At 45.7% G+C, this 26,026-nt stretch overlaps 2 protein-coding genes across 2 annotated transcripts in view; both read left to right on the forward strand.

Annotated features, from left to right (window-relative positions):
- The window catches only part of LOC139025380 (V-set and immunoglobulin domain-containing protein 10-like 2), a 56,664-nt gene extending 43,565 nt beyond the window's left edge, over positions 1 to 13,099 (forward strand). Inside the window, 6 exon segments of the mRNA XM_070440483.1 lie at positions 2,222 to 2,370; positions 2,488 to 2,596; positions 5,520 to 5,600; positions 10,573 to 10,746; positions 11,432 to 11,453; positions 13,000 to 13,099. Of these exon segments, the coding sequence (XP_070296584.1) occupies positions 2,222 to 2,370; positions 2,488 to 2,596; positions 5,520 to 5,600; positions 10,573 to 10,746; positions 11,432 to 11,453; positions 13,000 to 13,099 (635 nt within the window).
- Positions 13,100 to 14,977: 1,878 nt separating this feature from the next.
- The window catches only part of LOC139025381 (V-set and immunoglobulin domain-containing protein 10-like 2), a gene marked incomplete at its 3' end in the record, with an annotated part of 79,348 nt that continues 68,299 nt past the window's right edge, over positions 14,978 to 26,026 (forward strand). The window contains exons 1-6 of the mRNA XM_070440484.1: positions 14,978 to 15,062; positions 15,401 to 15,676; positions 17,703 to 17,847; positions 24,241 to 24,371; positions 24,648 to 24,815; positions 24,899 to 25,012. Of these exons, the coding sequence (XP_070296585.1) occupies positions 14,978 to 15,062; positions 15,401 to 15,676; positions 17,703 to 17,847; positions 24,241 to 24,371; positions 24,648 to 24,815; positions 24,899 to 25,012 (919 nt within the window). The remainder of the gene's footprint in view (positions 15,063 to 15,400; positions 15,677 to 17,702; positions 17,848 to 24,240; positions 24,372 to 24,647; positions 24,816 to 24,898; positions 25,013 to 26,026) is intronic.

Below are 26,026 nucleotides of genomic sequence, written 5' to 3' on the forward strand. Positions count from 1 at the left end.
AGCCATCCGTCTACCCAGCGCCATCTGAGCCATCCGTCTACCCAGCGCCATCTGAGCCATCCGTCTACCCAGCGCCATCTGAGCCATCCGTCTGCCCCGAGCCATTAGAGCCGCCCGTCTGTCCCGAGCCGTCAGAGCCGTTCGTCAGTCAGGAGCCGCTAAGACCATTCGTCAGACAGGATCTGCCAGAGCCGCCAACCAGACAGGATCTGCCAGAGCCGCCAACCAGACAGGATCTGCCAGAGCCGCCAACCAGACAGGATCTGCCAGAGCCGCCAACCAGACAGGATCTGCCAGAGCGCCAACCAGACAGGATCTGCCAGATCCGCCAGCCAGCCATGTGCAGCCAGATCCGTCAGCCAGCCATGTGCAGCCAGATCCGTCAGCCAGCCATGAGCAGCCAGATCCGTCAGCCAGCCAATGAGCAGCCAGATCCGTCAGCCAGCCATGAGCAGCCAGATCCGTCAGCCAGCCATGAGCAGCCAGATCCGTCAGCCAGCCATGAGCAGCCAGATCCGCAGCCAGCCATGAGCAGCCAGATCCGTCAGCCAGCCATGAGCAAGCCAGATCCGTCAGCCAGCCATGAGCAGCCAGATCCGTCAGCCAGCCATGAGCAGCCAGATCGTCAGCCAGCATGAGCAGCCAGATCCGTCAGCAGCCATGGGCCGTCCCTCAGTCCGGAGCTGCCTCCCTCAGTCCGGAGCTGCCGTCCCTCAGTCCGGAGCTGCCGTCCCTCAGTCCGGAGCTGCCGTCCCTCAGTCCGGAGCTGCCGGCCTCAGTCCGGAGCTGCCGTCCCTCAGTCCGGAGCTTGCCGTCCCTCAGTCCGGAGCTGCCCCTTATCCTGGTGCTCTCCCTTATCCTGGTGCTCTCCCTTATCCTGGTGCTGCCCCTTACCCTGGTACTGCCTCTTAGTCCGGAGCTGCCCCTTAGTCCGGAGCTGCCCCTTAGTCCGGAGCTGCCCCTTAGTCCGGAGCTGCCCCTTAGTCCGGAGCTGCCCCTTAGTCCGGAGCTGCCCCTTAATTCAGTGGGGTTAATGTGGAGGGGGGTCATTTGGAGGAAGCTAAGGAGCGTTAGTGACTGTGGTGGGGTGGGGGACCACGACCAGTGCCGGAGCCGCCACCGTGGAAGGAAGCCCACCCAGACCCTCCCCTAGACTGTGTGCTGGTGCGCCCGGAGTTCGCACCTTAAGGGGGGGTTATGTCACGCCCTGGCCTTAGTATTCTTTGTTTTCTTTATTATTTTAGTTAGGTCAGGGTGTGACATGGGGAATGTTGTGGTTTTATCGGTTTTGGGTGGTTATATGGTAAAGGGGTGTTGGTGTAGTGTATGGGTTTGTGTTGAGTGTATGTGTCTAGCTGTGTCTATGTTGGGTGTAAGTTGTCTAGGAGAGTCTATGGTTGCCTGAATGGGTTCAATTAGAGACAGCTGATCTGTTGTCTCTGATTGGAGCCCTATTTAAGGTAGCCATAGGCTTTCGTTTGATGTGGGTAATTGTCTATGTTATACGTTTTGTAGCCTGTGTGTGCACTTCGTTATTAGCTTCACGATCGTTTTCTTGTTTTTTAGTTGTGAAGTGTTTTTGCTTCGTTTTACCTTCGTATTCATTAAAAGGAATATGGCTTATTTCCTACTGCTGCGTTTTGGTCCGTCAATCCTCCACACGATCGTGACAGTTATTGACTGTATGCTTGTTATTCCATGTGTAACTGTGTTGTTTGTGTCGCACTGCTTTGCTTTATGTTGGCCAGGTCGCAGTGTAATACATAAAAATAAAAATAAATTAAATCCCTTTACTTAGATTTGTGTGTGTTAGGTAGTTGTTGTGGAATGTTAGATTACGTGTCAGATATTGCTACACTGTCGAACTAGAAGTACAAGCATTTCACTACACTCACAATAACATCTGCTAACCATGTGTATGTGACCAATAAACATCTGCTAACCATGTGTATGTGACCAATAACATCTGCTAACCATGTGTATGTGACCAATGCAATTTGATTTGATTTGATTTGACCTGTTGAGCTTCGGGGAAGAGACAGAACTATCAGGAGGTTCTAAGGTACCTAACACTTTGATGTCACTGTGATGTTACTGCCATGGCAACCCCTGGTGACTGAAAGGCTGGTGCTTGTCATCCTGTGACGACACACAAACACACACACAATAACCAACACAATCAACACAGTGTTGCGCTGTATATTGTCCCCCTGTCCCCCAGACCCTCCAGATGGTTCCCCCTCCTGCTCTGTTCTGCCAGCAATGAACTACTCCTCCATCAACCTGACCTGTTCATGGCCGGGGGGCCTGCCCCCCCCTTCACTACGCTGGACCACAAACCTTCTGGCACAGGTACACACACACACACACATGCACACGCACGCACACACGCAGAGAGGGTCCTAACAAATTAAATGATTGTTGTTCTGGTTAATATTGTACCAGGGAGGGGCGTGGCTTGGGGGTGAAGGGGCATGGCCAGCCAACAATGTCTCCGTACTGCAGTCTGGATCCCAGACCTCCAACAACTCTCTGTTCACCTGCCTGGGGATACACCCTGCTCTCAACACCTCCACACAATGCACTGCACGGGCCTGTACGTCTCTCACACACACACACAAACACACAGCACCGAATAGGCCTGTACAGTGGTTCTTCCTTTAAAAGTTTGGAGCTTTAGTGGTAGGTGGTGGCATTCTGTCATTGCACCACACTATCACAAGGGGGAGTTAGAACGCTGATCTATTGGTAGTCTAAACTGTGGCAATTAATGGAGGTGTTTTCAGTCTGAGAGTCTCCTCTGGCACTAGAGTCCTGCATCAGGAAACAACAACAAAAACTGTCGGTGGTCCTGGAGTTAAGAGAGAACTTGGGTAAATACAATGGGGGAATTACACTTGACATGTGGACTGACGATTTCCCCAAAAAAGACATGGTGTGCTTTTGGGTTCTCTCTAAATAACAAACTGGCTTTATTTACCACAGTGTGACAGAATGATAGCTATATAAAGTGAGTTTCTGAAACACGGAGTACTTCTTTGCTGATGTGAAGAAGAAACGTAGTGAAAGAGTCCAGCGAGGATTTGTCAGCATAAAGCTGAGTGATTCACTCATTCATGGCTTTGGATCAAAATAAATAAGTACCAACATTCTTTCTGATAGTCTTTAATAAAGAAATGTTTTGACCAAGTTAATCTGCTTATGTTGTGTGTGTTTAATTATTTGTGACATTGTGGTTACAATGAAGAATGTAAACAAAATAAATGCTATTCATAATGAATAATCAGATGCGTGTTGCAAACTTTATTTTTTATTATAAAAAATAAAAAAATATGAATTTTATATTTTTAGACAATACAAAACGTACGCACACAGACGACAACTTCAACACACCTGCACAGACCCACCTGCTCACACCCCCATCTCTAGCGCCTGTATCACTCTCCGCCTCATGGCCACAAACTGCACCATTTTGTTTCTCTCCGTCGCCCATACGCACTTTAAACATTTGGATAATTAAGCATTTAAAGGCTGACATTGGTTGATTTTAATACTTCTGAAAGCCAAAATTCTAACTCCACCCATAACTTTGTAACTTTTTAACATTCCCAGAAGGCATGGATTATTATAGCCTACTGCAGGCCTTAAACCAATGGGTTTAACCTTCTGAATTAATGATTATATTGAAGATAGAAGCCGCCTCTTAATGAGTTCCGAGAGCCCATCTGTTATCCAATGATTACTATTATTATTATTATTATTATTATTATTATTAACCCTGCATTATAATTATATAAAAGCCCCTTAGATATTCTCTGTAAGGTTTTACATTTCTAAATCTATATCACAGACCAGATTTGCCCCTTAGATATTAATTTAGAATCCCCCAATCCTCTAAATGTAATTAGATCTACAGGGACAAGTCATTGATCTGCTAGTATCTCATTTAGAAGCCGCCTCTTAATGAATGAGATCCGAGAGCCTTGTCATAACAATTATTTTTGGATTATTCACGCAACCACTTGTTAGTATAAAATAAAAATGTGCTGCATTTAATTTGTTTAAATCAAATTCAAAAATACATTTGCACCACTGTAGATGTTGTGTTTTTATTTACAGCAGTTATGTACAGCTGGAGGCATTTTGAAAGCATGTTTTCAAACAGTTGTTTTTCACAAGTATTTGTGACCCTTGATGGGCTATCAGCAGGACGATAGACTCTTGTCAAGTTTAGGGACTTTAAATGTACAGTATTAATGAATGTTTGCGAGGCATGTCACTTCTGTCACGGCTCCTCCTCTGCATTGCAGGGGCGGTTCCTCCTGCAGGCAGAGGAGGGTTGTTAGTGATTGGAGCCACCTGGGCTCCAAGCCAGCTTGTGACACTTCACCCATCTCTTTTGCATAGCCCACCAAATGCACTGTTTTCTAATCACATCTGGATGGATCCATAATTAATTACTATAGGAATAAATATCACTGAATGACAGAGCATGGTTAAAAATCTGTCGTTCTGCCCCTGAACACAGCAGTTAACCCACTGTTCCTAGGCTGACATTGTAAATAAACATTTGTTCTTAAACTGACTTGCCTAGTTAAATAAAGGTTAAATAAATAAAAATGTAAATAAAAAAATGGGGACTGGTCTTTATAAAACAATCAGATTTTTATGTGGAAATGTAAGAATTATTTTGCTCTTCACTCGCAATCACTTAGTAATTTAGACCTACTCCCGACGGGTCCTGTTGTACAGCGTCATATTTTCCTAACTGAAACCGTTAATTAAATCGCTTAGCCGTGATTGTAAAATTAATCAAGGCTCCCTTTGTTATTTAGTTTTATAACGAAAATGCTTGACTGTATTTAAAGATATGGATGACTTGTATGCTGTGTGATGACATGTACAAATTCATGAGTGATTGATTGATGTACTGTATATCGAAGTAGGCCTTTATGCCAATAAGTAAGTTACACTAAAACAGCTACAGTAAGAAATGCATTTTCATTTTCTTGGCATAGAAACACGTTGTACAGTGCCATATTTTCCTAACGGAAACCCTTAGGCCTACAGTACATCGGCTACAGTAAGAAATGCATTTTTGGTTTTTCTTGGAATAGAAAAAACATAATTTTCAACAAATTAATTAAGCTACATTTCTAAAAAGCTATCCCATATAGTATGTTCTATTCAAGACTCCCTTTGACTCTTAGTCCTACAGCTCCAAGTCATTTCAATAACTTAGCTTCTCAAAGATGCTCTCTGGTGGACAAACTATCACTAACTACCATTAATGGCAGCAATGGCTGACACTTAATACCGTGCCATAGAATTTGGTGGCAAGATGTGATGCAGTACAATGCAACTTTTAAAGGAAGAACCACTGTACGTCACACACAAGCAGAGGCAGAGGCCTGCACGTCACACACACCACCGCTGTCCCTAACTTGCCCCTCTCTCTCTCTCTCTCTCTCTCTCTCTCTCTCTCTCTCTCTCTCTCTCTCTCTCTCTCTCTCTCTCAGGGTCTCCTTATGGTGAGCCAGTGTGTTCTGCTTATGCCACCGGGATGAACCAATACCTGCTGCTGTCCTGCTCTTGGAAAGGTAACCACAAATACTAAAACCATCACCACCATCACCAACAACAACAACACCACCACCACAACAACCACCACCACAACAGTAACAGTAACAACAACAACACAGTAACAACCACTGGTCCCGTGTGGCACTTCCACCGGCAGGGTTGTAGGTTAGATTCCCATGGGGGACCAGTACAGAGGAAACAGGGGGAGGGGGGGAATGGCATGACATGCCGACAATGCTATTTCGCAGTAAACAAATTAACAACAGATTTTCAGCACACTTATAGGGAAGGACATTCAACAAGCACAGGACAGAAATTGATAATGAAACAGATTGTCTGAGCTGTTTTGTTAGACTTCAGTGCAGCTTTTGACATTATTGATCATAATCTGCTGCTGGAAAAACGTAGGTGTTAGGCTTTACACCCCCTGCTACATGGTGGATCGACAGTCACCTGTCTAGCAGAACTCAGAGGGTGTTCTTTAAAGGCTAATGGAAACACTAGGATTTAGAACGCCAGCTGACTAACTGTAAATCTCCATATTGGCATTGTTGCGTCACTGGCAGGAAAGAACATTTTGGAACTCCCAAAGATCACTGAATTTACTGAATTTACTGAGTTTATTACAGAGAATGAAATAATGTTAGTTATGGAGCCAATAAACCTACTGAAGCCATTCATGTTTGAGCTAATCGTTGCCCCAGTTCAAAAGGTTTGTTCTCGTAAGAGTAACAACACAGGCATGCCGCCTGAAACACCTCAGAGGGTCTGCGTGCCAACCACAAACAGGTGTGAGTGGGGATGCTGCCAGAAAATGGCTAGAGTAGGAGCGTGTGATTCTCTGATCCACTCTACGCAGACGACACCATTCTGTATACATCTGGCCCTTCTTTGGACACTGTGCTAACAAACCTCCAAACGAGCTTCAATGCCATACAACACTCCTGCCGTTGCCTCCAACTGCTTTTAAATGCAAGTAAAACTAAGTGCATGCTCTTCAACCGATTGCTGCCCGCACCCGTCCGCGCGACTAGCATCACTACTCTGGACGTTTCTGACCTAGAATACTACAAACACTACAAATACCTAGGTGTCTGGTTAGACTGTAAACTCTCCTTCCAGACTCACATTATGCATCTCCAATCCAAAATTAAATCTAGAATTGGCTTCCTATTTCGCAACAAATTCTCCTTCACTCATGCTGCCAAACATACCCCCATAAAACTGACTATCCTACCGATTCTTGACTTCGGCGATGTCATTTACAAAATAGCCCCAACACTCTACTCAGCTAACTGGATGTAGTTTATCACAGTGTTGTCGTGTCTTTGCTATCATTAAATTGAAGACTTATAGTTTTTATCAAAGATTCTCTGTAATTAGTTATTACGCGATCAACTAAATAATAACGTAACTAATTAACTAGAAATTTGGGGGCACCAGGGAAAGTAGTCAGATTACAAAGTTGTAGAGAGATGGTGGCAATACAGCACAAAATCCCAGCGCAATGTGGCTGTTTTACATCCAGTCAGAGGTTCCTGTAAATCTGTCTGGATGGAGATGTATTACATCCAGAGGTTCCTGTTAGTATGTCTGGCTAGGCTAGGCTAGGCTAGGCTATGCTAGTCAGCTTTTTTGATGAGGAGGATCCCGGATCCGGGATGGGTATCACTGAAAGGTTAAAAACATTACAATACATTCCCATATTTCACAACACACTGTGTGCCCTCAGGCCCCTACTCCACTACTACCACATATCTACAGTACTAAATCCATGTGTATGTATAGTGCGTGTGTGTGTGTGTGTGTGTGTGCGTCTTCGTGCGCGTGCGTGTGCGTGTGCGTGCGCACACGTGCGTGCGTGCCAATGTTTGTGTTGCTTCACAGTCCACGCTGTTTCATAAGGTGTATTTTTATCTGTTTTTTAAATCTAATTTTACTGCTTGCTTCAGTTACTTGGTGTGGAATAGAGTTCCATGTAGTCACGGCTCTATGTAGTACTGTGTGCCTCCCATAGTCTGTTCTGGACTTGGGGACTGTGAAGAGACCTCTTGTGGCATGTCTTGTGGGGTATGCATGGATGTCCAAGCTGTGTGCCAGTAGTTTAGACAGACAGCTCGGTGCATTCAACATTTCAATACCTCTCATAAATACAAGTAGTGATGAAGTCAATCTCTCCTACACTTTCAGCCAGGAGAGATTGACATGCATTTTATTAATATCAGCTCTCTGTGTACATCATGATTGATGACATCTCATTCTAACCAATAATGGGGCGAGCTCATTATAAATACATTGTGATTTATTTTTGGTGTCAGACTAACGTTATTTGCTGGGGGGTGTTACACAAAACACTTCATATGCAGTTAGCTAGTTAACTTCATCAAAAGTTGCGCTAGCCTAGTCAACAGTCATGACCGGTTAACGTTTCCTCAGGCTCCATTGCATTGACTCGCGTCGCCTCCTCCGTTCAGTCGCTTTTGCTTGACTCCGAACTCAGCGATGTTGATGATTGTCGGTCAGTAATCCCTACACCATAACCCTCGAAATGTCAAATGTAGGCGCAAGCAGGAGGGCTTCAACGTAGGATTATGACTCCATTTGGAAACTCCCGGTAGCCGCAATGAAAGTGCCCTTCATTGCGAAGTCTGCCTCCGCGAAGTGCTGTCTGCAGATCCTGCTAGCTCGAGCTGGCATGTCCTTCCTCTTCAGGACATGGAGCCACTTCTTCAAAAGTTGTGGGTCCTTGGGCAGCCGATGGTAGTTTACAGAGAGATTTTTTTGGAGCCAATTCAGGCAGCCTGGCGCTATAAAGTTCATGTTTGAATAACTACTTGTTGTTGCCATCTTCATTGTCCGCACATAACCTCACTCTCTTCGATACACTCTCCGTGCGAAAACTCAATACCACAGACAATTTGCTGATTCCTGCCAGTGACGCACTGGCGTCAGTTGTTACTATGGCAATTTAAAATGGAGCTGACCATAAGTCAAATAAACCTTGTCTACGATCAAATTACTAAATATAGAGATGTTTTTATGTTAAATGCACATGTTTACTATTAGTGGAATGAATACATCTCTTTGCTTAGATTTACTTCCTGAAGTGCTTCCATTCCTCTTTAATGGAAGCCCCTCCAACATAATCCAGGTTGAGTCAGGCATTCCCCAGGGCAGCTGTCAAGGCCCCTTACATTTTTCAATCTTTATGAATGACCTGCAACTGGCTCTGAGTAAAGCATGTGTGTCTATGTATGCTAATGACTCATCACTATACAAGTCAGCTACCGCAGTAAGTGAAATTACTGCAACACTTAACAAACAGCTGCAGTAATTTTCAAGCCCACTCCTGCTCCCCTGCTCCGGTGCTCGATGTCGCAGGTCTACTATTCATCTGTCCTAGCAACCATTATTACGGACAACTGGACATAATTATTTCCTTGATTACGCTCCCTTAATTTAGCCCTTCAGTCAGTATTGTCTTGAATCACATTCTGTACGCCTCTCATATTATCATCATTAAACTTTTTTATGTATTTTTTATTTAACCTTTATTTAACCAGGTAGGCTCGTTGAGAACAAGTTCTCATTTACAACCGCGACCTGGCCAAGATAAAGCAAAGCAGTGCGACACATACAACAACACAGAGTCAATAATACAATAGAAAAAGTCTATATACAGTGTGTGCAAATGAGGTAGGATAAGGGAGGTAAGGCAATAAATAGGCCATAGTGGCGAAAATAATTACAATATAGCAATTAAACACTGGAGTGATAGATGTGCAGAAGATGAGTGTGCAAGTAGAGATACTGGGGTGCAAAGGAGCAAAATAAATAAATTAAATAACAGTAAGGGGATGAGGTAGTTGGATGGGCTATTTACAGATGAGCTATGTACATGTGCAGTGATCTGTGAGCTGCTCTGACAGCTGGTGCTTAAAGTTAGTGAGGGAGATATGAGTCTCCAGCTTCAGTGATTTTTGCAGTCCGTTCCAGGCATTGGCAGCAGAGAACTGGAAGGAAAGGCGGCCAAAGGAGGAATTGGCTTTAGGGGTGACCAGTGAAATATACCTGCAGGAGAGCGTGCTACGGGTGCTGCTATGGTGACCAGTGAGCTGAGATAAGGCGGGGCTTTACTTAGCAGAGACTTATAGATGACCTGGAGCCAGTGGGTTTGGCGACGAATATGAAGCGAGGGTCAGCCAACGAGAGCATACAGGTTGCAGTGGTGGATAGTATATGGGGCTTTATATTATCTTCTGCACCTGCTTCCTGACTCATGGCGTATACGTAACAAGTTTTGGCAAGAAATAAGTTAATCCTAAATATTTCTAAAAATAAAAGCATTGCAATTGGGACAAATAATTCACTAAAGCCTAACCCTAACTTAATATTTTAATGAATCATGTGGAAATTTAGCAAATTGAGGAGATTAAATGCTTGGAGTAACCCTGGATTGTAAACTGTCAATGTCAAAGCATATTGATCAACAGTAGCTAAAATGGGGATAGTTTTATCCACAATAAAGCGCTGCTCTGCCTTATCAACGCTATCAACATGGCAGGTCCTACAGGCACTTGTTTTGTCGTACCTGCCCTACTGTCTAGTCGTGTGATCAGGTGCCACAGAGGGACTTAGGAAAAGTCCCTGAAATGGCCCTGAAATGTACACGGAGCTAACATTAATAATATGCATGTCAGTCACTCATGGCTCAACGTGAAAGAGGCGTTGACTTCGTCACTATTAGTTTTTTTAAGAGGTGTTGATAAGCTGAATGTACCGAGTTGTCTGTTAAAATTACTAGCACACAGATCAGACAAGTCCAGAACAGACTATACGAGGCACATAGTACTACATAGAGCCATGACTACATGGAACTCTTTTCCACATCAAGAAACTCATGCAACCACCCCCACAAACAAAACAACAACCACAACCATAAAAACAACAACCACAACACTACATATCATTATAATAATGTCTGTGCAGGTGGGTCTCCCAGGGCCGTGGTGTGGTGGGAGGTGCCTAAAGAAGAGGGAAGGAGCCAAGAAGTGGAGTCCTCCAAAATCCTGGTACTTCGTTCTAACTCCACCCAGAATGGACAGGCCTACACCTGCTACGGAAAACACCCCCTAGAAACACACATCAGGACCTGCAGCCTTGGTAAAGAGCCCTGTGGGACTTTGCTGGGTTTAACTAACAGTCTAATAGAAATGTAATGGGTTTAACTAACCGTCTAATAGACATTTACTGGGTTTAACTAACAGTCTAATATACATGTACTGAGTTTAACTAACAGTCTAGTAGACATGTACTGGGTTTAACTAACAGTCTAACAGACATGTACTGAGTTTAATAACCGTCCAATAGACATGCACTGGGTTGAACTAACAGTCTAATATATACATACTGGGTTTAATAACCGTCCAATAGACATTCACTGGGTTGAACTAACAGTCTAATAGACATCTACTAGGTTTAACTAAAACATTACATGGTGTCTATATATAAAGGCATTGATTGACTCTCTCCTTCCCTGTGTGTGTGTGTTGTTACATGCAGTTGTGGCAGACCAGGGAGTTTGATCTAAACGTTTAAACAGAGCAGACATGGACACAAGTGTAATACCTCAGTTTCAAGAGTGTTTATTAAAACAATAAAGAAAAAGAAAAGAAACCGGTTTCATCCAGGAGACCTCTTCCAGGTTACTATCTTCTGGGCTCCGGGGAATGCTGTCTCCTCTGGGGTAGAACACCGAGCCCTTCGGTTCTAACAGACCATGAGGACGTCTATCCAGTAGCAACCTCTCAATACCTCCAACCTCTCTTGTGTGCTGCCCACCTGGCAGCTTTATGGGCCAAGTACGGCTGGTGAGCAATCAGACCCTTGATTACTCACCAGCCTCAATCAGCCCCAACTGGTCCTGGCTGGAGGACCTGTCGAGACCTGACACGTCCTGCAGAGGGAGCCACTGCCGTGTGATGTAGACTCCGTCTGTCGCCACGCCTTGACGAGTCTCCCACTGGTGGTTGGTCTGCGGTACGCCACACAGTACATACGTTTCTAGGTCACGACATGTGCTTCAAAAGAAGCTACAATTAAATGATGCACAAAATAGGCTATATATCCATCAATTAAAAATAAAATAAAATGTCTGGTGCTCCTAAATGTTACGTTGTGCTCAGTGTTACAAATGGAAAATGTTATTTAGAGCCCTCGTTCTGACATGGGATTACTACTACTACTACTGTTATTACTAGTCCTCCTGCTGTTACTACAATTACTGTTGCTACTTCAATTACTTTAACTACTACTTCTACTACTACTACTACAACTACTGCTGCTACTACTGCTACTACTACTGCTACAACTACTACTACACTACTACGACACTATTGCTACCACAACTACTACAACTGCTACTACTACTAATACTGCTACAAAAACTACTGCATTACTTACTACTACTACGAATACCACTACCACTGGTACTACTGATTCTGCTGCTTCTACTTCTACTGGTACTAATACTGCTACCACACCTTCTTATACTAATACTAATACTACAACTACACTACTACTGCAACTACTGCTAACACTAATACTACTACTTATTCTACCACTACTAATATTACTTTTCTCTGCACCAGCTAGGACTGTATCGGTTTGCCACATTTTGTTATTTTTGTAATTGTTAAGTGTTCACTGTTTTTCATTATTAAATATGTTGAGCACCAACTACGCTGCGCCTTGGTCCGATCCCTGCTACACCTCCTCTTCTCTTGAAGAGAAGGAAGGCTGCCGTTACAGAACCACCCACCAAACTCAGACCAAGCAGCGTAGTAACGGGCAGCAGCGACAGCAGCAGCAGCGGCCCATTACACAGGACTCCTGGACATGGGAGGAAATTATGAACGGTAAAGGACCCTGGACTAAGGTTGGAGAATATCGCCGCTCTCGGGAAAAGCTGGAGGCAGCTAAAGCCGAGGAGCGGTGGTATGAGGAGGCAGCACGGAAGCGTGGTAGGAAGCCCGAGAAGAAACCCCAAAAATGTCTTGGGGGGGCGGCTAAAGGGGAGTGTAGCTGGGTCAAGTAGGAGACTTGAGCCAACTCCCCCTGCTTACCGTAAGGAGCCAAGGATGGAACCAGAGCCGGTGAGGGCGGTATTGGAGGTGAGCGAAGTAGAGACTGTGAAAGATCTAATGGGGAAATTGGAGGAGAGAGAAATGAGGGATTTGCTGGTTTGGTGCATGAGGCACGACATCCGCCCGACGGAGCGTGTCGGGGATTTGATGTCACCTGAGTCAGCTCTCCATACTCGTCCTGAGGTGCGGGCTAGCCGTCTGGTGAAGACTGTGCCAGCCTCACYCACCAGGCCTCCTGTGCGCCTCCCTAGCCCTGCATGTCCTGTGCCAGCTCAGCGCACCAGCTCTCCTGTGGCAGCCCCATGCATCAGCTCTCCGGTGCCGGCGCCACGTACCAGGCCTCCAGTTCCAGCACCCCGCACTCGCCTTGAGGTGCGTGCCCTCAGCCCAGTACCATCGGTGACAACACCACGCACCAGGCTTCCAGTGCGTCTCCAGAGCCCTGTTCCTCCTCCATGCACTCTCCCTGTGGTGCGTGTCTCCAGCCCGGTACCACCAGTTCCGGCACCACGCATCAAGCCTACTGTGCGTATCCAGAGCCCTGTACGCACTGTTCCTTCTCCCCGCACTCGCCCTGAGGTGCGTGTCCTCAGCCCGGTACCACCAGTGCCGGTACCACGCACCAGGCTTATAGTGCGCCTCAAGAGTCCAGTGTGCCCTGTTCCTGCTCCCCGCCCTAGCCTTGAGGTGCGTGTCTACAAACCGGTACCACCAGTTCCGGCACCACGCACCAGGCCTACTGTGCGCCTCAGCAGGTCAGAGTCGGCCGCCTGCCCAGCGCCGTCTGAGCTGCCTGCCTGCCCAGCCGCCATCTGAGCTGCCTGCCTGCCCAGCGCCATCTGAGCTGCCTGCCTGCCCAGCGCCATCTGAGCCATCCGTCTGCCCAGCGCCATCTGAGCCGCCCGTCTGTCCCGAGCCGTCAGAGCGCCTGTCTGTCCCGAGCCATTAGAGCCCCCGTCAGTCAGGAGCTGCCAGAGCCGCCGCCAGTCAGGAGCTGCCAGAGCCGCGCCAGTCAGGACCTGCCAGAGCCGCCCGCCAGTCAGGAGCTGCCAGAGCCGCCCGCCAGTCATGAGCTGCCCGCCAGTCATGAGCTCCCTTCCAGTCATGAGCTGCCTTCCAGTCATGAGCTGCCTCCAGTCATGAGCTGCCCTCCAGTTATGAGCTGCCCTCCAGTCATGAGCCGCCCGCCAGTCATGAGCTCCCTTCCAATCATGAGCTGCCTTCCAGTCATGAGCTGCCCTCCAGTCATGAGCTGCCCTCCAGTCATGAGCTGCCCTCCAGTCATGAGCTGCCCGAGCCGCCGCCAGTCATGAGCTGCCCGCCAGTCATGAGCTGCCCACACCGGTCATGAGCTGCCCTCCGGTCATGAGCTGCCCTCCGGTCATGAGCTGCCCTCCGGTCATGAGCTGCCCTCCAGTCCGGAGCTGCCATTCAGTCCGGAGCTGCCATTCAGTCCGGAGCTGCCATTCAGTCCGGAGCTGCCATTCGTCCGGAGCTACCTCTCTGTCCTGAGCTACCTCTCTGTCCTGAGCTACCTCTCTGTCCTGAGGGTAATCAGGTGTTGTCCAATGTCTATGATTTTGTTTTAACATCAAGTGTTTCCACCCAATAACAGTGCCATAATATTGATCATGTAAATCAATCATGCACTCAGACCGTACTTGCTTTTAAAGAGTAAAGTTAAACTTTTGTCCTAAGCTACCTCTCGGTTCGGAGCTGTCTTCTCAGTCTGATGGGGCCCTTTGTGAGGGTTCCTAGGCCAAGGTCGGCGGCGAGGGTCGCCACTCAAAGGACGCTAAGGAGGGGGTCAAAGACAATGGTGGAGTGGTGTCCTCGTCCAGCGCCGGAGCCGCCACCGAGGACAGATGCCCACCCAGACCCTCCCCTAGAGTTTTAGGGGGTGCGTTCGGAGTCCGCACCTCAGGAGGGGGGTACTGTCACGTTCTGACCATAGTTCTTGTGTGTTTTGCTTGTTTTAGTGTTGGTCAGGACGTGAGCTGGGTGGGCATTCTATGTTGTGTGTCTAGATTGTCTGTTTCTATGTTTGGCCTAATATGGTTCCCAATCATAAGCAGGTGTTTTGTGTTGTCTCTGATTGGGAATCATATTTAGGTGGCTTGTTTTGTGTTGGGGATTGTGGTGTGGTTGTTTCATGTCTCTGTGTTTTCTCTGCACCAGCTAGGACTGTATCGGTTTGCCACATTTTGTTATTTTTGTAATTGTTAAGTGTTTACTGTTTATCATTAAATATGTTGAGCACCAACTACGCTGCGCCTTGGTCCGATGCCTGCTACACCTCCTCTTCTCTTGAAGAGAAGGAAGGCTGCCGTTACAGTAACTAAATGTAGCAACTACATTTACTTTTGATACTTTATATATATATATATATATATTTAAAACCAAATGCTTTTAGACTTTTACTCAAGTATTATTTTCTTGGGTGACTTTCACTTTTACTTGAGTTATTTTCTATTAAGGGAATTGAATACTTTTTCCACCATTGACTACTACTACTACTACTGTTACTTCTTCTACTACATGGTGTGTGTGTGTGTGTGTGTGTGTGTGTGTGTGTGTGTGTGTGTGTGTGGTGTGTGTGTGGGTGTGTGTGTGTGTGTGTGTGTGTGTGTGTGTGTGTGTGTGTGTGTGTGTGTGTGTGTGTGTGTGTGTAGTCCCAGTCAGTAAGCCCAATATTCTGCTGAGTGATGCATCCCCTGCGGAGGGATCTTCGGTGTGGCTGCGCTGCGGCCTAGAGAACGGAACTGAGCCACTTTTCTTCATGTGGGAGCATGAGACTTACAATGGATTGGTCAGCACCATCTACCAGGGCAACAGACGTGTGTTCAACATGACAGAAGTCACCCGTAACCAAACAGGCTGGTACCGTTGTGGGGCCCGGAACCAGGTCAACCAGGAACAGTCCAACAGCATCTGGCTGGACATCATCTGTTAGTATACACACTAAACACTAAACACTACACCCTAAACACTACAAGTACCCCTAACGCTGTACCCTAACTTCCAATCCATCTGTGTGTAACGTAGTGTGTGTGTGTAACGTTGTGTGTGAGTGTGTGTAATGTAGTGTGCGTTTGTAACATAGTGTGTGTTTCAAATCAAATCAAATGTTATTGGTCACATACACATGGTTAGCAGATGCTAATGTGAGTGTAGCGAAATGCTTTTGCTTCTAGTTCCGACCGTGCAGTAATATCTAACAAGTAACCTAGCAATTTCACAACAACTACTTTATTCACACAAGTCTGAAGGAATGAATAAGAGTATGTACATATAAATATATGATGAGCGATGGCCGAACAGCATAGGCAAGATGCAGTAGATGGTATAGAGTACAGTATAAACATATGAGATGAGTAATGTCGGGTATGTAAATATTATATAAAGTGGCATTGTTTAAAGTGACTAGAGATAGATTAATTACATCCAATTTTTATTATTGAAGTGGCTAGAGATTTGAGTCAGTATGTTGGCAGCAGCAACTCAATGTTAGTGGTGGCTGTTTAACAGTCTGATGGCCTGGAGATAGAAGCTGTTTCGCAGTCTCTCGGTCCCAGCTTTGATGCACCTGTACTGACCTTGCCTTCTGGATGATAGCGGGGTGAACAGGCAGTGGTTGTTGTCCTTAATGATCTTTTTGGCCTTCCTGTGACATCGGGTGGTGTAGGTGTCCTGGAGGGCAGGTAGTTTGTTCCCGGTGATGTGTTGTGCAGACCTCACTACCCTCTGGAAAGCCTTACGTTTGTGGGCGGAGCAGTTGCCGTACCAGGTGGTGATACATCTGCATCTGTAAAAGTTTGTGAGTGTTTTCAGTGACAAGACACATTTCTTCAGCCTCCTGAGGTTGAAGAGGTGCTGTTGCGTCTTCTTCAACACGCTGTCTGTGTGGGTGGACCATTTCAGTTTGTCCGTGATGTGTACGCCGAGGAAATTAAAGCGTTCCACCTTCGCCACTACTATCCCGTCAATGTGGATAGGGGGTGCTCCCTCTGCTGTTTCCTGAAGTCCACGATCATCTCCTTTGTTTGTTGACGTTGAGTGTGAGTTTATTTTCCTGACACAACACTCCGAGGGCCCTCACCTCCTTCTATAGGCCGTCTCGTCGTTGTTGGTAATCAAGCCCACCACTGTAGTGTCGTCTGCAAACTTGATGATTGAGTTGGAGGCGTACATGGCCACGCAGTCATGGGTGAACAGGGAGTACAGGGGAGGAATGAGAACGCACCCTTGTGGGGCTCCAGTGTTGAGGATCAGCGGGATAGAGATGTTGTTTCCTACCCTCACCACCTGGGGGCGGCCCGTCAGAAAGTCCACGACCCGGTTGCACAGGGCGGGGTTGAGACCCATGGTCTTGAGCTTAATTGCGAGTTTGGAGGGTACTATGGTGTTAAATGCTGAGCTGTAATCGATGAACAGCATTCTTACAAAGCATTCTTACATAGGTATTCCTCTTGTCCAGATGGGTTAGGGCAGTGTGCAGTGTGATTGTGATTGTGTCGCCTGTGGACCTTTTGGGGTGGTAAGCAAATTGGAGTGGGTCTAGGGTGTCAGGTAGGGTGGAGGTGATATGATCCTTGACTAGTCTCTCAAAGCACTTCATGATGACGGAAGTGAGTGCTACGGAGCGATAGTCGTTTAGCTCAGTTACCTTAGCTTCTTGAGAACAGGAACAATGGTGGCCCTCTTGAAGCATGTGGGAACAGCAGACTGGAATAAGGATTGATTGAATATGTCCGTAAACACACCATCCAGCTGGTCTGCGCATGCTCTGAGGACGCAGCTAGGGATGCCGTCTGGGCCGGCAGCCTTGCGAGGGTTAACACGTTTAAATGTTTTACTCACGTTGGCTGCGGTGAAGGAGAGCCCACAGGTTTTAGTTGTGTAGGTAACATAGTGTTTGTAACGTAGTGTGTGTGTGTGTGTGTTTAACATAGTGTGTGTGTGTCCTCTCCCCAGTCGGTCCTGATATTCCCCAGATAGATGTGACTCCCTACAGTATAACAGACAGAGGATACTCTGCTCAGGAGAGACAGACGGTCTCTCTGCTCTGCCAGGCCCAGTCCAACCCTCCCAGTCAATATGTCTGGTTCTACAACAACAGGTATGCCTTAACACACACATACAAACACACACACACAATCATGAATCATTATATTTTATGATTATCTTGTTTGTTCAGTATTTAACATGAACATCTTTGGCTAGATTGAATCAGTTCATCTTTGGCTAGATTGAATCAGTTCATCTTTGGCTAGATTGAATCAGTTCATCTTTGGCTAGATTGAATATTGAATCAGTTCATCTTTGGCTAGATTGAATCAGTTCATCTTTGGCTAGATTGAATCAGTTCATCTTTGGCTAGATTGAAATCAGTTCATCTTTATCTTAGATTGAATCAGTTCATCTTTGGCTAGATTGAATCAGTTCATCTTTGGCTAGATTGAATCAGTTCATCTTTGGCTAGATTGAATCAGTTGCTTGCAGTTCCGCTCATGATAACCGACCACTGCATACAGTTTTTATATGTTCTATTTAGCCGATGTTGGAGGTGTAATTGAGTTGGACCTTTTCAAATCAGCACGTGGCTCCCATAATTTTCACAGTCCCCAGGTCCAGAACAAATTCAAGCAAACATATAGTATTATACAGAGCCATGAGTGCATGGAACTCCCTTCTATCTTATAAAGCACAAGTGAACAGCAAACCTGGTTTCAAAAAAAGAATTAAGCAACAACTCATGGCACAACGCATCTCCCCCATGTGACCCCATGTGACCTGACATGTATGTGGAAATGATAGATGCACACACACTACATGTTCATGTATTTAAATGTATGTAAATTGTAAAGTATTTTGTCTGTGATGTATTTTTCGTTATGTGTCAGACCCCAGTAAGACTAACTGTTGCCATTGGCGTCGGCTAATGGGGATCCTAATAAATCAAATGAAATTATACCTAACACAGACATTACCATTGGATGTGCTATATCGCATTAGTAATAATCCTATGCAGCCATGTTACAAGTTGGAACACTGGAGTGTGTGATGTAATCTACACCTCGATTAGGCTGATAGAAATCCTTATTATTTTGTTTAGTATCCTTAAGAATCTATTGACGCACCCAAGCGTCAATGTAATGAACATAATAAAAAAATCCCCAGCAAAATCCTTCAGTTTAAGATAGAGATATGTTTTTTTTGGATGGGCTGATTCTCAATACACATTATGACGCACTTCAGAATCTGTGGTGGAAAGAGTTGCAGAGGTACAGAGCTGTTTGTCAGACCAGGAGACACCCCAAAATCTGTCCTCTCATGAAAACGTCTATAACGTCCGAACAATGGTGTTCTCTGTTTTGCTCTATGACCCTCACAAGCCCCACGGGACTCATCTGAAGGTACAAATTAATGGAAGTATGGAGGTAGTTTTGTGCCAACAAAACTAAGGGCTTAAATATGTGTCCCAAAAAATATTTCTTATCACTGGATAATAAACTAGATGAGCTCCGTTTGAGACTATCCTACCAAAGGGATATTAAAAACAGTAATATCTTATATTTCATCGAGTCGTGGCTGAACGACGACACGGATAATATACTGTTGGCTGGGTTTTCCATGCATCGGCAAGAATGAACAGCTACCTCCGGTAAGACGAGGGTGGTGTTGTGTGTCTACTTTAACAGCTGGGGCTCGATGTCTAATATTAAGGAAGTCTTGAGGTATTGCTCGCCTGAGGTAGAGTACCTCATGATAAGCTGTAGACCACACTACCTACCAAGAGAGTTTTCATGTATATTTTTTGTAGCTGTCTATTTACCATCACAAACCGATGCTGGCACTAAGACCGCACTCAACGAGCAAACAAGAAAATGCTCATCCAGAAGAGGCGCTCGTAGTGGGCGTCGACTTTAATGCAGGCACATTTAAATCCATTTTACCACATTTTTACCAGCACATCACATGTGCAACCAGGGGAAAAAAACTCTAGACCACCTTTACTCCAAACACAGAGATGAGTACAAAGCTCTCCCTTGCCTTCCAGTTGGCAGATCTGACCATAACCATATCCTCCTGATTCCTCCTAAAGCAGGAATTACCAGTGACTCATTCAATACTCAAGAGGTCATATGATGCAGATCCTATGCTACAGGACTGTTTTGCTAGCACAGACTGGAATATGTTCCGGGATTCATCCAATGGTATTGAGGAGTACCGCCACAGTCACTTGCTTCATCAATAAGTGCATCAACGATGTTTTCCCAACAGTGACCATACGTACATATCCCAACCAGAAGCCATGGATTACAGGCAACATCCACACCGAGCTAAAGGCTAGAGGCTAGATGCTACAAAATGGCGCCGGAGGAGATGTCCGCCGTTTTACGGTCTCCTAACCAATTGTGCTATTATGTGGGTTTTTTCGTGATATTTGTAAATTATTTTGAACATAATGTTTCTGCAACCGTATCTTACGGCAGAAAAGAGCTTCTGGATATCAGGACAGCGATCACTCACCTCGGATTAGACAAAGATTTTTCAACAACATCAACAAGCAGGACTCACACGATATTCTCCAAACACCCCACAGGGCAGACATCCCAATTATTCGCAAAAGGAAGCGACGCAGAGGACGTAGAGCAGGATGCCTCATCCGGACCCGCAGAAGGCAACTAGGAAAGCTGCCGTTACTGTCAATATTACTCGCCAATGTGCAATCATTGGACAATAAACTAGACGAGGTACGATCACGAATATCCTACCAACGGGACATCAAAAACTGTGATATCCTATGCTTCACGGAATCGTGGCTGAATGACGACATGGATATTCAGCTAGCGGGATACACGCTGCACCGGCCGGATAGAACAACACACTCCGGTAAGACGAGGGGGGGCGGTCTGTGCGTATTTGTAAACAATAGCTGGTGCACGAAATCTAAGGAAGTCTCTAGGTTTTGCTGGCCTGAAGTAGAGAATATTGTGATAAATTGCAGGCTACACTACTTGCCTAGAGAGTTCTCAGCCATACTTTTCGTGGCTGTTTATTTACCACCACAGACAGAGCACTAAGACTGGCACTAAGACCGCACTCAGTCAGCTGTATAAGGAAATAAGCAAACAGGAAACCACTCACCCAGAGGCGATGCTCCTAGTGGCCGGAGACTTTAATGCAGAGAAACTTAAATCAGTTCTACCAAATCTCTATCAACATGTTAAATGTGCAACCAGAGGGAAAATAATTCTAGATTACCTGTACTCCACACACAGAGACGCATACAAAGCTCTCCCTCGCCCTCCGTTTGGTAAATCCGACCACATCTCTATCCTCCTGATTCCTGCTTACAAGCAAAAATTAAAGCAGGAAGCACCAGTGACTCGGTCTATAAAAACATGGTCAGATGAAGCAGATGCTAAACTACAGGACTGTTTTGCTATCACAGACTGGAACATGTTCCGTGATTTCTTCCGATGACATTGAGGAATACACCATATCAGTCACTGGCTTTGTCAATAAGTGCATTGAGGACGTCGTCCCCACAGTGACTGTACGTACATACCCCAACCAGAAGCCATGGATTACAGGCAACATTCGCACTGAGCTAAAAGGTAGAGCTGCCGCTTTCAAGGTGCGGGACTCTAACCTGGAAGCTTACAAGAAATCCCACTATGCCCTGCGACGAACCATCAAACAGGAAAAGCGTCAATACAGTGCTAAGATTGAATCATACTACACCGGCTCCGATGCTCGTCGGATGTAGCAGGGCTTGCAAACTATTACAGACTACAAAGGGAATCACAGCCGAGAGCTGCCCAGTGACACGAGCCTACCAGACGAGCTAAATCACTTCTATGCTCGCTTCGAGGCAAGCAACACTGAGGCATGCATGAGAGCTTCGGCTGTTCCGGACGACTGTGTGATCACGATCTCCGTAGCCGACGTGAGTAAGACCTTTAAACAGGTCAACATTCACAAGGCCGCGGGGCCAGACGCAACACCAGGACGTGTACTCAGAGCATGTGCAGACCAACTGGCAAGTGTCTTCACTGACTTTTGTAACCTCTCCCTGACTGAGTCTGTAATACCTACTTGTTTCAAGCGGACCACCATAGTCCCTGTGCCTAAGAACTTGAAGGTAACCTTCCTAAATGACTACCGCCCATAGCACTTACGTCGGTAGCCATGAAGTGCTTTGAAAGGCTTGTCAATGCTCACATCAACACCATCATCCTGGAGGCCCTAGACCCACTCCAATTCGCATACCACCCCAACAGGTCCACAGATTACGTAATTTCGATTGCACTCCACACTGCCCTTTCTCACCTGGACGAAAGGAAGACCTATGTGAGAATGCTGTTCATTGATTACAGCTCAGTGTTCAACACCATAGTGCGCTCAAAGCTCATTACTAAGCTAAGGACCCTGGGACTAAACACCTCCTTCTGCAACTGGATCCTGGATGTCCTGATGGGCCGCCCCAGGTGGTAAGGGTAGGCAACAACAGGCAACAACACATCTGCCACGCTGATCCTCAACACAGGGGCCCCTCAGGGGTGCGTGCTTATTCCCCTCCTGTACTCCTTTTTCACCCACGGCTGCGTGGCCAAGCACAACTCCAACACCATCATTAAGTTTGCTGACGACACAACGGTGGTAGGCCTGATCACGATAATGATGAGACAGTCTATAGGGAGGAGATCAGAGTTCTGGAAGTGTGGTGCCAGGACAACAACCTCTCCCTCAATGTGAGCAATACAAAGGATCTGATCGTGGACTACAGTAAAAGTAGGGCCGAACACACCCCCATTCACATCGACGGGGTTGTAGTGGAGCGAATCGAGGAGCTGTCTCTTATACACATCTAGATGTGTATAAGAGACAGGTGGTAGGCCTGATCTCCAATTTGTAAGTCGCTCTGGATAAGAGCGTCTGCTAAATGACTTAAATGTAAATGTAAATCACCAACAAACTATCATGGTCCAAAAACACCAAGACAGTCGTGAAGAGGGCACGACAATGCCTATTCCCCCAGGAGGCTGAAAAGATTTGGCATGGGTCCTCAGATCCTCAAAAAGCTCTACAGCTGCACCATTGAGAGCATCCTGACTGGTTGCATCACAGACTGGTATGACAACTGCTCGGCATCCAACCTTAATGCATTACAGAGGGTAGTGCGTACGACTCTGGGGGGCCAAGCTTCCTGCAATCCAGGACCTCTATACTAGGTGGAGTCAGAGGAAGGCCCAAAAAATTGTCAAAAACTCCAGTCACCCAAGTCAGAGACTGTTCTCTCTGCTACCGCACGGCAAGCGGTACCGGAGCGCCAATTCTAGGTCCAAAAGGCTCCTTCACAGCTTCTACCCCCAAGCCAAAAGACTGCTGAACAATTAATAAAATGGCCACCCAGACTATTTGCATTGACAACCCACCCTTTGTTTTAACACTACTCCTACTCGCTGTTAATTATCTATGCATAGTCACTTTACCCCTATCTATATGAACATATTACCTCAACTTACCTGTACCCCCTCACATTGATTCGGTACCAGTAACCCCTGTATATAGCCTCCGTATTGTTATTTTATTGTGTTACTTTTTTAACTTTTGTTTATTTAGAAAATATTTTTTTAACTCTATTTTCTTAAAACTGCATTGTTGGTTAAAGGCTTGTAAGGTAACATTTCATTGTATTCAGCGCATGTTACAAATACAATTTTGTAGGATTTTTTTCAGATTTAATGGACAGGTGAGGTTTCATGACAATAAGAAGAGCAGCCGCTCAATGATTTGACAGCACCAACACAGTTACACCTCCGACAGCGCCTAAACAAAAGCAATGCAGTCGTCATTATCGCAGATTAGCGCTGGAACTGATTGAATCTAGGCCTTTATTTGTCTGTTGTATGAACATATGTTTTCTATCTTCCCTACAAATTTCTGAATTGGTTCTATTCCCAGTCAGGTGTTTTATATATTGGTTTTAATACCAGTCAGGTGTGTGTTAAATATATTGGATCTAATCCCATACAGGTGTTTTATATATTGGTTCTAATACCAGTCAGGTGTTTAATATATTGGTTCTAATCCCAGGCAAGTGTTTTAAATATTGCTTCTAATCTGAGCCAGGTTTTTTATATATTGATTCTAATCCCAGTCAGATGTTTTATATTTTGGTTCTAATCCCAGCCAGGTTTATATATTGGTTCTAATCCCAGCCTGGTGTTTTATATATTGGTTCTAATCCGGCCTGGTGTTTTTTATATTGGTTCTAATCCCAGCCAGGTGTGTTATATATTGGTTCTAATCCGGCCTGGTGTTTTTTATATTGGTTCTAATCCAGCCAGGTGTTTTATATATTGGTTCTAATCCCAGCCTGGTGTTTTATATATTGGTTCTAATCCGGCCTGGTGTTTTTTATATTGGTTCTAATCCAGCCAGGTGTGTTATATATTGGTTCTAATCCAGCCAGGTGTTTTATATATTGGTTCTAATCCAGCCAGGTGTACACCGGACCCCAGTTCACCATCACTAGGATTCTGCGGATGCGCACGGGTACCTATGCCTGTCAGGCTCAGAACACATACCTCAACACCCGCTCTCTCAAGACCATCAACCTCACTGTTTACTGTGAGTAACCTCTGACTTCTAACACCTGACCTCACACACACACACATACGGCAAACACATATACCGACACGACACACACACACACATATATAACCACAGAACACACACACACACACACACACACACACACACACACACACACACACACACACACACACACACACACACACACACACACACACACACACACACACACACACACACACACACACACACACACACACACACACAATAACAACACTGTGTTGTGTTGTATGTTGTCCCCCTGTCCCCCAGACCCTCCAGATGGTTCCCCCTCCTGCTCTGTTCTGCCAGCAATGAACTACTCCTCCCTCAACCTGACCTGTTCATGGCCAGGTGGCCTGCCCCCCCCTTCACTACGCTGGACCACAAACCTTCTGGCACAGGTACACACATGCACACGCACGCACACACGCAGAGAGGGTCCTAACAAATTAAATGATTGTTGTTCTGGTTAATATTGTACCAGGGAGGGGCGTGGCTTGGTGTTGAAGGGGCGTGGCCAGCCAACCATGTCTCCGTACTGCAGTCTGGATCCCAGACCTCCAACAACTCTCTGTTCACCTGCCTGGGGATACACCCTGCTCTCAACACCTCCACACAATGCACTGCACGGGCTTGTAAGTCTCACACACAGCATGGTCCTATATGCTACATACACGTACACACACCAGTGTTGCGGAAGCTACACTGAAAATATAGTTTACCAAACTACCAATTACCTCACACTGGAAGAAGTTAAGCTACGCTATTTTATTTATTTAACCTTTATTTAACTAGGCAAGTTAGTTTAAGAACAAATTCTTATTTACAATGACGGCCTACCAAAAGGCCTCCTGCGGGACGGCGTCTGGGATTTAAAAAATACATAAAAAATATAGGACAAAAAACACATCACGACAAGAGAGACAACACACTACATAAATAGATACCTAAGACAACAACATAGCAAGGCAGCAACACATGACAACACAATATATATCACGCAAGGCAGCCACAACTGTCAGTAAGAGTGTCCATGATGGAGCCTTTGAATGATAAAACTGTCCAGTTTGAGTGTTTGTTGCAGCTCGTTCCAGTCGCTAGCTGCAGCGAACTGAAAAGACAAGCGACGAAGGGATGTGTGTGCTTTGGGGACCTTTAACAGAATGTGACTGGCCGAACTGGTGTTGTATGTGGAGAACGAGGACTGCAGTAAATATCTTAGATAGGGGGGAGTGAGGCCTAAGAGGGATTTATAAATTAGCATCAACCAGTGGGTCTTGCGACGGGTATACAGAGGTGACCCGTTTACAGAGGAGTATAGAGTGCAATGATGTGTCCTATAAGGAGCATTGATGGCAAATCTGATTGTCACGTTCCTGACCTGTTTTTCCTTTTTCTTGTATTTATTTAGTTGGTCAGGGCGTGAGTTGGGGTGGGTTGTCCATGTGTTATTTTTCTATGTCGGGTTGTTTGTGTTCGGCCGGGTATGATTCTCAATCAGAGGCAGCTGTAAATCGTTGTCCCTGATTGAGAATCATACTTAGGCAGCCGGGGTTCACGTGTGTGTTTGTGGGTGGTTGTATCTCGTGRCTGTATTRGTGCCACACGGGACTGTTTGTCGGTTCGTTTCTCTTTTGTCWTTTTGTTTC

The sequence above is a fragment of the Salvelinus sp. IW2-2015 genome, unplaced genomic scaffold, assembly GCF_002910315.2.
Source record: "Salvelinus sp. IW2-2015 unplaced genomic scaffold, ASM291031v2 Un_scaffold2600, whole genome shotgun sequence".
Classification (NCBI taxonomy): Eukaryota; Metazoa; Chordata; class Actinopteri; order Salmoniformes; family Salmonidae; genus Salvelinus; species Salvelinus sp. IW2-2015.